The sequence below is a fragment of the Argentina silus genome, assembly GCF_951799395.1.
Source record: "Argentina silus genome assembly, chromosome: 22".
Classification (NCBI taxonomy): Eukaryota; Metazoa; Chordata; class Actinopteri; order Argentiniformes; family Argentinidae; genus Argentina; species Argentina silus.
In genome coordinates, this window is record NC_139676.1 from 9,617,509 (window position 1) to 9,629,740 (window position 12,232).

The 12,232-nt window shown below is 44.2% G+C and overlaps 3 protein-coding genes across 3 annotated transcripts; 2 read left to right on the plus strand and 1 right to left on the minus strand.

Annotated features, from left to right (window-relative positions):
* Positions 1-3,479: 3,479 nt before the first annotated feature.
* Positions 3,480-4,494, plus strand: LOC310822069 (persephin; the record flags this gene model as incomplete). The annotated part of the gene is made up of 3 exons (XM_083694359.1): positions 3,480-3,503; positions 4,016-4,072; positions 4,201-4,494. The coding sequence occupies 3 exons, from the start codon at positions 3,480-3,482 to the stop codon at positions 4,492-4,494; spliced, it is 375 nt and encodes a 124-aa protein (XP_083550485.1).
* A 622-nt stretch (positions 4,495-5,116) lies between these two features.
* wdr83 (WD repeat domain containing 83) lies at positions 5,117-9,381 on the minus strand. The gene is made up of 10 exons (XM_083693415.1): positions 9,213-9,381; positions 8,842-8,955; positions 8,520-8,640; positions 8,109-8,214; positions 7,899-7,947; positions 7,643-7,769; positions 7,088-7,155; positions 6,529-6,637; positions 5,867-5,981; positions 5,117-5,642 (listed from the first exon to the last, which is right to left on the minus strand). Exons 2-10 carry the CDS (start codon positions 8,942-8,944, stop codon positions 5,472-5,474), a joined length of 969 nt encoding a protein of 322 aa, XP_083549541.1. The 5' UTR covers positions 8,945-8,955; positions 9,213-9,381; the 3' UTR covers positions 5,117-5,471.
* Positions 9,382-9,526: 145 nt separating this feature from the next.
* Positions 9,527-11,839, plus strand: wdr83os (WD repeat domain 83 opposite strand). The gene is made up of 4 exons (XM_083694376.1): positions 9,527-9,680; positions 9,985-10,090; positions 10,475-10,572; positions 11,450-11,839. Exons 1-4 carry the CDS (start codon positions 9,631-9,633, stop codon positions 11,514-11,516), a joined length of 321 nt encoding a protein of 106 aa, XP_083550502.1. The 5' UTR covers positions 9,527-9,630; the 3' UTR covers positions 11,517-11,839.
* Positions 11,840-12,232: the final 393 nt, after the last annotated feature.

The window sequence follows — 12,232 nt, forward strand, 5'->3', positions numbered from 1 at the left end:
ACACGTGCCCGTCCTCTGATTTCTACCTCCACTAGCCTTCCCGAAGCTCTACCTGGGCCTAAGCCAACTGCTGCCTCCGAAGAGGAAGACAAACAGACTGATTCAGGTTTAAAGACGGCTCTCGTCAAACCTGCACCTTATACATCTTCCCTGTTTTTACCAGTCCTCTCCATTTCCCTGCCAAATTCCTCCTTCTCTGCCAAATTCTTTAAGCCGGAATTGTACAAAAGTAGTAAACACATTTGCAGGTCGTGCAGACAAAAACAGAGAAGTACCACACATGAAATTGTTTACCGGATTCAGCTTCTAAAACTAAGGTGTAAATCCGGCCTATGTACGGTGATAGGCAAGGTCAGGTAAGGGCAAAGGCTGTAGGTGCATATTATGCCTACTTCAACCATTTGTTGCATTACAAAGAGCCCATCCTCCGATTTGTACCTCCACCAGCCTCCACTGGCCTACTTTGCAATAGCTCAAAGAATGCATATACAATGTATATCTGATGTATCGATTGGTACCTGTCTGTATGTCTGGAAAAAGTGACGATTGATCGTCAGACATTATGCAGTATGGACGTGCTGAACGTGCTGGAATGCATCGGAGCTCAGAGCTAAGAGTGGTGCATGCTATAGCCTACACTGTGAGCTTCAACACGGGAAAAATGTCGGTCAGACAGAAAATACACTGAGCATACAAATACACTGAGTTATGTTAAAAACTATGTTAAACTATGTGTCTGCATTTCTATACTGATAACACATCCAACCATACCCTGCACTTCCATTAAACAATTCTAGGCCTAGCTATTTGTGTATAAAGTCCAGTGGAGGCTAGTGGAGGTAGAAATCAGAGGACAGGCTCATTGTAATGCGAATGAGAAATGGAATCAAACATGTCTGTCCTCCTATCTTTTAGGGGCAGTTTCCCGCACATTGATTAAGCCTAGTCCTGGACTAAATCATACTTTCAATAGAAAATTACCATTGAAGACACTTTTTAATCTAAGATTAGACTTAATCTGTGTCCAGGACACCAGCCCTTAGAGTTCAAGTATTTAACTCCATTGCTCCCCTAGACAAGGGTTACCTATGTATTATTTAATATATAATAAATGGCATTGCTGTGGTAGATTCTTCCCATTCCACTCCACTGAGACAACTCTAAATTCTGGGTCGTATCTCCAAGCGAAATTCCAACAGGATTGTTCTATCAGTACTGTATTGCTTCTCCCCTTCTTCCCTCTCTCTTTATCTTCTTCCCTCCCTCCCTCCCTCCCTCCCACCTTCCCTCCCTTAGTCTCTCCATCTCTCCGGGAGGTGGAAGGAATGTGTCAGGCCCTTTGCCCTCTCACGCTCCCGTTTTTCCGAGGGGATTAACCCGGAGATGAATGGGGATTCCGAGCAGCTCCGCCAGCTTCTTTCCGTCTCCCATCCCTCCGGAGAACTGTGACAGCTCACCTGGAGATCAAGCTCTGAGTCAAATGGCGGTCATCTCATCTCCTCTCGCCGTCATGCTTCGTCACAGAGCGCATAGGATGACTATCAGAGTAGGTCATCTGCAAAGTCATATCCTCATGTCTCATACCTGACATTCAGGTCACCGTCACACACTTCCTAAAGCAGTTTACTTATTCATTGAGAGATCTATTTTCAAGAGAGACCTGGGCTAGGACAGTAGCAGGGAGGAACTATGTTACAATACCTCTTTCCCAGGCTGTGTGACGTATTGTTGACTCAGATCAAACCCCTTATCAATCCCCATGTACCTTACAGGACTCTTCTGCAGAAGAGACTCAGGTCTCAGTAAGATCTCCCCTGTATAAATAAAGAATAAGTAAAAAGAAAATAGTGCTGATTCAGAATCAGTTTCAAAATCCGTCCTACTCTTAGACATAAACCCAAATTATTCCAGGTAGACGACAACTCGGAAGATCTAAGATCAGTTCTTCTGTCTGAGTTTCTACCACACACATCGCCCAGCCCAGACCGCCGCTGGGCCCGGGTTCAAAACGCAACTCAACATCAGACCGTGGGGGGATCAGTGGAAACACATTTGTTTCAAATCCCTTCTGCTAACTTCTGGTGTAGAGCAGTAAATAAAGACAAACTCTCTTGGAATGGTTCGGACTCTGTCCGTCTCGCCTGTTTACACAGTCCTCTGCTCTTAGATGGAGTTGACAGTTGATCTCATGTCAGTTTTGGGTGGTTAAGCTGATCCCAGATCTGTGTCTTAGGTCAACCTTCTACCTGATGACTGTTCACTGGAGCTGCTGAGACTGGTTTGCCCGAAACACCTCCCAGCTAAAATCATAAATTGGCCTCGCTGTCCACATTGGTGGGTTAGTCGGCTGTTAGATGTGGCTAGTCACTCTGATAATCATCAGTTGGAATCAAAACACTGACATAATCAAAATGCATCAAAGTCTGAGTTGGTGACCCGATCTGAGTCACGCCGTATTTGTCGGATCTATATGTCTGTATGGAAAAACACCAGGCACGCAAACGCTGTCTCCCAATTATAACCAAATAAGCCCATGGAGGAAAGCATGCAGTGCATGCCATTGTATCAGAATGACCTCAGCTATAACACCCTCTCCCTTCACTCTCTTAACCCACTTTTTCTTGCTTACTGTTACATAAGGATAGATGTCAAGCTCACATTTCTGATAAAATCCCTGAATTTACGGACAAGCTACTGAAGATAGTCTTCTGCTAGTGACTGGTCTCGGAATGCCCATTAAAATAGCTTCTGTCATGTTTTTTTCTTTCCTCTTATGACCTAACCTTCCCATCCCTCTTTCATTTAACCCTTCGCTGGCCTCGTCCCTTGCTCTCCACTCTTTCATATAGTGTAGGCTACATTGATCTAGTAGACTCACGTCTGATATCTCTCTCTCTCTTTCTCTTTGCCATTGAGTTGTTGCCCCGATGTCCCATTGTTTTTTGCATCCACACAACTCTATGTCTTTCTGTCCTCACCTGTTTGTGTTTTACTAGGGAAAACCTGCTTATCCTCAATGCCAACCCCAACTTCTGAGTGGTCCACAGCTTTAAACAATTTGCCCCAAGGCTTTCAAGATCTTCCCAGGGCCCACCATCCACCGTCCACCACCACCAGAAAACATCTGGATGCCTCAGCAGTCAAAATTTATACCACTTAAATAATCCTAGGATGACAAATTCTAGGTCAAACACCCATCCATCCATCGCCCATACGGCCCGGAACACAGGTGAGTGGAATTGTTTGTTGGCGAGGAACGGGTTAGTGTCCCCCCCCCCCCCCCCCCCACCCTCCACTTCCACCCCCACTCATCTCTCCCTCTCACCCCCCCTTTTTGGGAGTATATATATTGGAGGTTGTGACTCATCCGCATCTCAGCATCACTCGTTCCATGCACTCATCCCTTGTTCCCGCGCTGACTTAAAAGGAGACGGATACAGGCGGAGACAGACAGGCGGAGAGCAGAGTAGATCGTAGACATGAGGTCCTGGATGAAGCTGGCGGTACTGCTGTTCTGTGTCCAGAAAGGAGAGGGACATTGGCTACACTCCTTACTCGGTAAGGCTGGGGGGTCAAGATAACCTTTGACCTGTTGGACACTTGAGAGGAATTCTCGCTTTTTCTTCGGGAAAAGTCTTGTTCTTGGTTATGGTGAATCTGTAGATGCTTGTCTTGTGGGAATGTGTACATGAAAGTCGCATGCTTGTGTCAATGCTGCTGGTTTGTGGTATGCATGTGTAGTAGGGGTGAAAAGCATTGAAGCATTGATGCTTGTTACCTTCTTAGTTTTGAAATTACTTTCTTCTTAGTTTTACTACCTTCTTAGTTTTTAACCAAGGTAATGTTTTACAGTTTAACTTGAAAGACATAGCATCAATGTTGGGAGTATTGTGTGACCACTGTTATTGAAGTACTTCAATCTTATCCTGCCCAATGGGCGGTTCTGCCACCCAGTTGGTGTGCAGGGTGTGTGAATAACCATTCTAACTCTCCCTCTCTCTCTCTCCCTTTTTAGAGCAACGAGGGCAAAGCCCATCCTCGCCATCAGACCCACCTGAGGAGGAGAGGAGAGGTGGAGAAGCCAGTGAGGACAACAACAACAACAACAACAACAACAACAACAGAGAGGGGTCTGGGGGAGAAGAAGAGCAATGGAGTGGGGAGATCCCGATCCGCTCTCGTCGCTCCACACTCCCCGAGTCCGCCTGCGGCCTGCGTTCCCTCCTCCTGCAGGTCCGAGACCTGGGGCTGGGCTACGACTCGGACGAGACCGTCCTCTTCAAGTACTGCAGCGGGACGTGCCCTCGTGTGCGCTCCAACCACGACCTCACCCTCACCAACCTCCTCATGAGGGGGGCTCTCTCTGGCGAGGTGTGGCACAACACTCCCTGCTGCCGTCCGACCCACCACGAGGACCTGGCCTTCCTGGATAATGCCCACCACTGGCACAAAGTGGAGAAGCTCTCGGCTGCAGCCTGTAGCTGCGTGGGCTGAGAGGGAGGAACTGGACACGAAGGGGGAGGAACCGGACACGAAGGGGGAGGAACCGGACACAAAGGAGCAGGACTGAACATGAGCCATGGTGTGCTGCCATTGGCTGTTTTGAGAAACAAAATGATGAACACTAGAAGCTGTAAAAGGGTTTTCATGTTTAATTGAGATGAGGTGAGAAATTATTGTTGTATTATCTTCCCAAAAGAAATACGTAAATGTGTGTGTATATATTTGAACTTATTTAAAGCAGTTCTGGGAAATATTCTGAACTATGACAAGAATGGATCTTGTGTCCTGTGCCTCGATGCATTTTGGGACACACAATGTGGTTGAATGTAAAATTTCTACAATTTGAACAAAGTCCTAAGAAGACTAGCAATAAGGTATTTATGTAATATAAATTATTTATTTATTTGAGATCCTTCCTTGTTTGATGCTAATTAACTTATTTTGTCCATGTGCCATTGTACATATGTATAGATCTTAATAAAGACTACCCCACATTAACCATTTTCTTGTGTGACAATCATTCATCGGTATGGGTAAAAAGAGAATTTTTTGTCTTCGCTTACAAGAAAGAAAGAACATGAAATTCATAGAAAAATGTTTATTCAACGTTCACAAAAAATATTTACAAATGGATGTTTACAAAAGAAACACTCTTGATATGCACAGACATTAGCCGTATTGTCACTATCTGGCCATGTTACAAAGGACAGACGTATGGTGCTTTTTAACCACTAACCATAAACCTCATCCTTACAATGGACCCTAACCCAAGCATACGAACGAATTGAACTAATTAACTCATTGTTCATTTGTTCAGATGATATTGCTGCATTTGGCCTTTCAAGCACACAGTCATCTAATTGAAAGGTAAGTCATCACCTTTCAAGCACAGTGTTCACTGTTTACCTTTAAGGTTAAGGTTAAGGTAAGGGTTAAGGTTCGGGAAAGTGGTAAAAAAAAGGCCTGTGTTACTTCTCCTGTTTAATAACAACAACCTCTTCCTCCTCTGTTTCTTCTGGCTCCGCCCCCCAGACCTGCACACACCCACTCATGGCAGTGAGAAGGCGGGTCTCCGAGGGATGAAAGGACAGTGATTGGACAACAGCTTTCCCGACTAGCAGCTTCAGCGTCAGAGACCCCTTCGAGGCAGATGCAACAGAGAAGTTTAGCATTAACTTTTGTTTTCATCCTTGCTCGTAAGAACAAAACCACAGTTCTCTAACATCTACAGTTGTAAAAAATCGTAACGAACTTCCATATTTTTCTATGCTTTTCATTTTCCAATAGACATCCAGTTATCAAAATCAATCAAACAGCTAATCAAAACAATCAGTTAGGCCAACCAACTGGCCAGCCCTGGTACCTCGACCAGGTCCCAGCAGTAGACGTGTCCATCCTCTGAGCAGCTCAGCACATGGGTGTCTTTGCTGGTCAGACAGCTGTCCAGCTTGTAGCCCTTCATCTTGTGACCCTTGTACCTGTGGTCACATGGTACAGGATAACAGGATGAGCACAGGTCAAAGGGTAAACATTCACATCACAGGATAAAAAAAAAAAAAAAGACGATCCAGCCAATGACATGGGTGTATTTATGACAGCAAAGAGAACATGTTATAAACTCTGTATTACACAGAACTGAAATCATTTGTCTGTCGTGAAAATGTATTACTCATTTCACATACTAGCCTACATGAATTGACCTAATTGAAGTAGAATATTTAAATAGGCAGTTTATAAGAAGAAGCCTTCAAATGTTACCCATCAAGAGTATCAGTGAGTCTTTCATATGCTAGCATGTTAGCAGTGGGGCTACCATATATGACAGGTTAAGGCCTGTATTCATTGTATATGTGGTGTGCAGGGGAGGCTCGAGGAGGTAGATATCAGGGGACAGGCTAACTGTAATGCATAGAACGGAATGAGGAACGTTTGGTACCATTCCTCATTCCGTTCATCACAATGAGCCCGTCCTCCGTTTTCTACCTCTGCCAGCCTCCCCTGGTGGTGTGTACAGAGTAGACTCACTCTCCCAACATCTCTCCTGTGTCCTTGTCCAGCAGTCGGACAGTGGAGTCCAGGCTGGAGGTCAGGGTGCACTGGCTGTCCTGACTGAAACACACACAGGTGATGGGGCCTGTGGGACGGTGACATGCACACAGGTGTTACTATGGTAACAGGTATCATATTAAAGGAATCAAGTGTCACAAATTCATATTTTAAGTCATTTTCACCACTCTGGGGATCAATACAACAATCAGTTCAATGCAATGACATTCAATTCAATACCACCCTGACTGAAATACAGGAACAGTTCAAGAGTGCTTTCCAAAATGTCTGTTCAAATAATATGTCTTCAAGAGCACACAGTGTCATGTTGTCACACATGCAGTGTACTGCAGGGGAGGCTGGTGGAGGTAGAAATCGGAGGACGGGCTCATTGTAATGCATGGAACAGTTTCAGGAACGGTATCAAACACATTCCATTCCATGCATTACAATGAGCCCTGTCCTCTGATTTCTACATCCATAAGCCTCCCCTGATATACTGATACTACGTTTTTATTTAGATACTACAGGCACTGACTGTTGATGAAGTCCACATGCAGCTGTCCCATTCGCAGGTCGTAGCGTCGCAGCCTGCCGTCCACCGAGCTGGAGAAAAACATCTGCTCATAAGACTAAGATCTCAATTCACAAACCACCAAAAACAACCTACTAGTCATTACAACAACTACGAGGTCAGGCAACCTCCCGTTGATTTTCAACGGTGCAGTCTCAAGCTGCTACAGAAGAAAAAGTAGACAAAATATGTACCGATTCATCCTTCCGGTGCAAGAGAGAAGAACGTATATCGAAGAAAAAAAGAAGGTATTTTCCCATGGTGATTTTATGTAGACCCACGAGAAACAGACAGCGTTTCGATCCAATGATGATCATGACCTGACGAAGATCCTACTCGGATCGAAACACTGTCTGTGCGTCTGAATCAAGCTTCTAAAACCACTATACTGTTACACAGTATCACACCTAGACACATATTTCTATGGTATGACATTCTGAGCGACTCAGTAATACATGCTGTTGCCGTAATAAAAGCACATTTCTGGTAATGTTCTGGTTCCAGGTTGGTAGGACTGACCCAGTGAGTAGCTCATGTTCAGACACCTTCAGACTGCTGATGCCATCAGTGGCCTCGTCCAGAACCTGGATGGCCTCGAACCTTCTGGACCTGGTGTCCCAACACCGCACTGTACCGTCAATGGAGCCTGAGGAGAGACACACGTGCCCGCACGCGCACACGCGTATACACATTATTCATCTTAGGTAGAGCTCTTTAGTAATATCAAGCTGAATTTGTGATGCATGTACTTTTATTCTGGAAGGAAGAAACTCACCAGACAAAATCACTGTGGCTTCTTCATTGAATTGGACGCAGTTTACCTTCTGCAAACAGAGAGACAGAGACAGGTCAGAGGTAGATCTTAGTAGTGCTCAATTCAGTTTCAGACATTATTCTTTGTTTTATTACTCTTTGTCTCTTGCTTTCTCTCTCTGTATGTCTCTCTCTCTCTCTCACACACAAACAGTTCTGTTATGGTTCTTACCCCGGCGTGACCTCTGAGTTTGCGTGTGACCTGTCCCGTGGCCACGTCCCACAGGATGACCGTCTTGTCCGAGCTGCAGGAGCACAGCTGGCTGTTGTCATAGGAACTGCCGAATCGATGAGAAAACACACTCCGTTACCTCACATTCCCCTCGGGCATCAAGACTCACCAGTGAGACTGATAGTGAAGGACAACCATGAGGATAGCGAGCTTACAAACGAGAATAACTGTGGAAAACTGAGATTTTATCTCAATGAGACTAATCTGGATAGATAACGGTTAAATAAAAAGCAAGGAAGCAAAATACAAAACTGACCATGGATCCATGCTGAAGGTAACTTCAACCTAAATCAAAAGAAATGTAGAGGGTACAGTGTGAAATATTATTGATTCGGTTTAAGACAAACTCACCTGTCAGCATCTAGGACCTCATATCCATGGCCACTGTATGCCTTCAACAACGTCCCCCGAGAGACACTCCACAGTTTAAGACTCTTGTCGCTTCCGCAGGACAACAGGTAATTCCCATCAGCTGAGAGAGGGAGGGAGGAAGAAAGGAGAGAGGGAGAGAGAGAGAGAGGATGCACGATAAGACAATAGAAAGAGTCCAATAACCAAAACCCCTCAACTCTGTATACTGGTAGAAGAAATGTGTGTGCAATTATCAATGTTCCATGCAGACATCATGAGCCTATTGCTATCCATACAGCTTATTCCATCTCTATTTTCTCACCATTGAATCGCACAGCTCTGACTGCACCCTGCTGGCACTCTATGGTCCTGAGCAGGTGTTGGGGAAGCTGGGGGGGCTGGAGTTTGGGCTGGGGAAACGACATCACCAATGTTCCTGCAGGGAGATCCAGTAAATACAGTCAGTCAGTCACATTTCTACATTACTACACTACTATTCACATTAATAATCAATTATGAGACGTGCAGGGCCAGGGAACAAGCAAGGTTGATAAAGAACATACATTTATTCAATGCATGTTTCTATCTGTCTGATACATAGACAGGTGAATTGAGTACATGCATGCAAACCCCTCTTTAGCCAGAGCCGGTCCAAAACATAGAGCGAGCATGCACGCATAGACATAAACTTACCCGAAATTACTCGCTGAGACTTTCAGAGTTACCAGTGGGACATAATAAACTCGCACGTAATGCTTTTTTAAGATATGCAAGTAGTTATTGTTTTATATTAGTCATAAAATGTATTGATAGAGTTATATTTGGTACGAACATCACTATTGCAACACTAACAAGCAAGCCATTTCCTGTGATGTGAGTTGCATTCTGGGGTATGAGTCTTGATTTCAAAATAAAGGTTTCCATATCTCTCAAACCTATGATGATATTGCCTTCGGGTTCAATGCTTTTATTTTGAAATGCAGTGATCACACGGAACTGTCGACCAAGTCCATTCATGTGCTAGCTGTCAGCTGTGCTACTACGCTTAACAAGCTACCACTGAATTAATCATATAATTAACCATCAAAACAAGAGGACATTACTATAAAATATGTCCTCCAACAACATGGCAGACCCGCGAAGACAAAATAAGATTCTTCGGTGAGTAAATTGAGTAATTGACGTTGATTTTGCTTGATTTCATGAGCTAGCTAGCCATTTTTGAGTCTGCTAGCTGGTCACTCATGTTCTAAGGCGATTATACGCTTAGCTTCTAGCTGTACTCGCAAGCTAACTATCTGGTTATTGACTTAACGTACTATTTAATTAGCTAAGATGCTAAACTTCTGTTTCATCAGAGCACCTGTCCTCCAGCTAGTAAAACTAGACTTACGAGATGGGTCTACAACTCTTGGACCCCCCACGGTTTTTTCCCCTCTTATGTATCTTCTGATCGTGCCCCCAGATACAAGCCCCCCAGCACGGAAGCGAACCCCACCCTAGAGGACCCGACGCCAGACTACATGAACCTGCTCGGCATGATCTTCAGCATGTGTGGACTGATGCTCAAGGTGACCTAGCTACTACACAACCTCACACACTCCTCCCCCATCCACTTCCTCTCTCTCTGTGTGTGTGTGTGTGTGTGTGTGTGTGTGTGACTGAAAGAGACCACTCCAAAGAGGAGTTGGCCTATCCCTGAGGGCAGATCTTAATCCAGCCCACCTATTCCATTTACAAGATTAAGGGAAACTCACCTTTGTAGATCAGCGCCTGTGAAGGGCAACTTCAGCCTTTCAGAACAATGACTCAAACAACAATGACACAAAAATGGACAATAGATTAAGTGTGTGTCTGTGTGGATTGTCATACTTCAGTGCAAATTGTTCTCACTAAAGAATCAACTCAGTATGGTGCTGCAATGGGTATTAACTGTCGTCTGTCCATTCTTTCAGCTGAAATGGTGCGCGTGGATTGCTGTGTATTGTTCCTTCATTAGTTTCGCCAACTCACGCAGCTCAGAGGACACTAAACAGATGATGAGCAGCTTCATGTGAGTATAAAGCTGTGTGTGTGTGTGTAACTGCCTATACTGTTCATATTGTTTATACTGTTTATACTGTATAATTTTTAGTACTTCTATTTTATTTTATCTTATTGTATTTTAAAACGTATTGTATTGTTGTACTACTCTGTGGCACTGTCACTTTTGCAATTTCACTGTATACTTGTATGCACGTGACAAATAAAGAATCTTGAATCTCTTGAATCTTGAGTGAGTGAGCGAGCGAGAGAGAGAAAGTGTGTGTTAGTGCAATAAAGTGACCATCTGCTATTCTATGCCAAAGAGCTATAAGTAGCCTCATCATCGCTTACTGTAAAAGTGTTAAAAGATGCAGCAATTTCTGTTGGCCTGCCACACCTGGCATTGTGATGCAAGATGGGCCCGCTTTAATGTCCAAAAGCTTTTAACTGTGACCTGTAGGTGGTACATTTCCCCATAAAAATGCACTACAGTAGTGCATCTGTCCAGGGAAGCAGTAGTTGGACCTTCAGACAGTTTTGCATAGAGAGAGCAGTGTCTCACAGAGTCCATTGCCTAGATTAGGTTGTTCTGGAAGCCCTCTTGGGTCGGTAGGCAACACAAACTGTTGGGTCAGCAATTGCTGTGCGCCAGATTAGATTGGGATGCAGGAGTAGACACTGGCCCAAGCTTGGTGTGTTTTCCATTTAATGGTTATGGTTGGGATCTGTGGTGGAGAAGCTGTCTCGAGATCTGTGCCTAGAAGAAGGGCAACTTCTCCTCAAAGCTAATCAGAGCATGTTCTAATAGGCATTCGCATATATTGATGCTTCTGATAAGTAATCCCTTCAATATTTGTTGGTATTCATTATTTGTTGTTCTTCTTCTCCCTCAATGTCCTGATCAGGCTCTCCATCTCAGCCGTAGTGATGTCATACCTCCAGAACCCCCAGCCGATGTCGCCACCGTGGTAACCAAGACCCGAGAGGGAGCATTGCAGGAGGAAGGCGGGGGGCCAGACTGAGAGTGGGGGACAAACAGCCAACTCACCCACTGGCCATCTGGTACAGAGAGAGGGGGAAGGAGGGAGGTGGAGAAAGAGGGGGATGGGGAGAGAGATGGACACACAACTAGGAATGGACAAAAGGCCAGTAGGAGAGGACCGCAAGGCCCCTACACTCTTCTCCTTCTTTTGTCTTAAAATTCTTGTCTTTTTCTGCAGATATGAGACATTTTCTTACTGTTTGGTCAACCCAATGCAAGCTCTGTTGTTTGAAATAAAGATGTATGTTTTTAAAATTAATTCATGGCCTTTCTTTTACATTTTTAATATATGTTTGTCCAGGTAAAATGGTAATAATGTCTCGATTGGTTCTGTTTTCTTTTTTTTCCCCCTACTTGACAAGAGCTTAACCTACTAATTGTCGTAAAGAACAAACAACTGATATGGAAACATATTGTGTTTAGAGTGTTATGTATACCTAACATAATGTTGTTTTCGAAGTGCAATATAATTGACTACTGATAAAATATGAGAGTGTTACTTTTACAAGCAGGTTGATTGAAACATGTTAAGGTGGCAACAGGTTTACATATTCCATTGCTGTTTAATAATCATGTTTCTCGAAAGCCTAATTATGTAGCAATTATGTATACTGTAGACAATTTCAATCTTCAGGTGGGTCAGTGA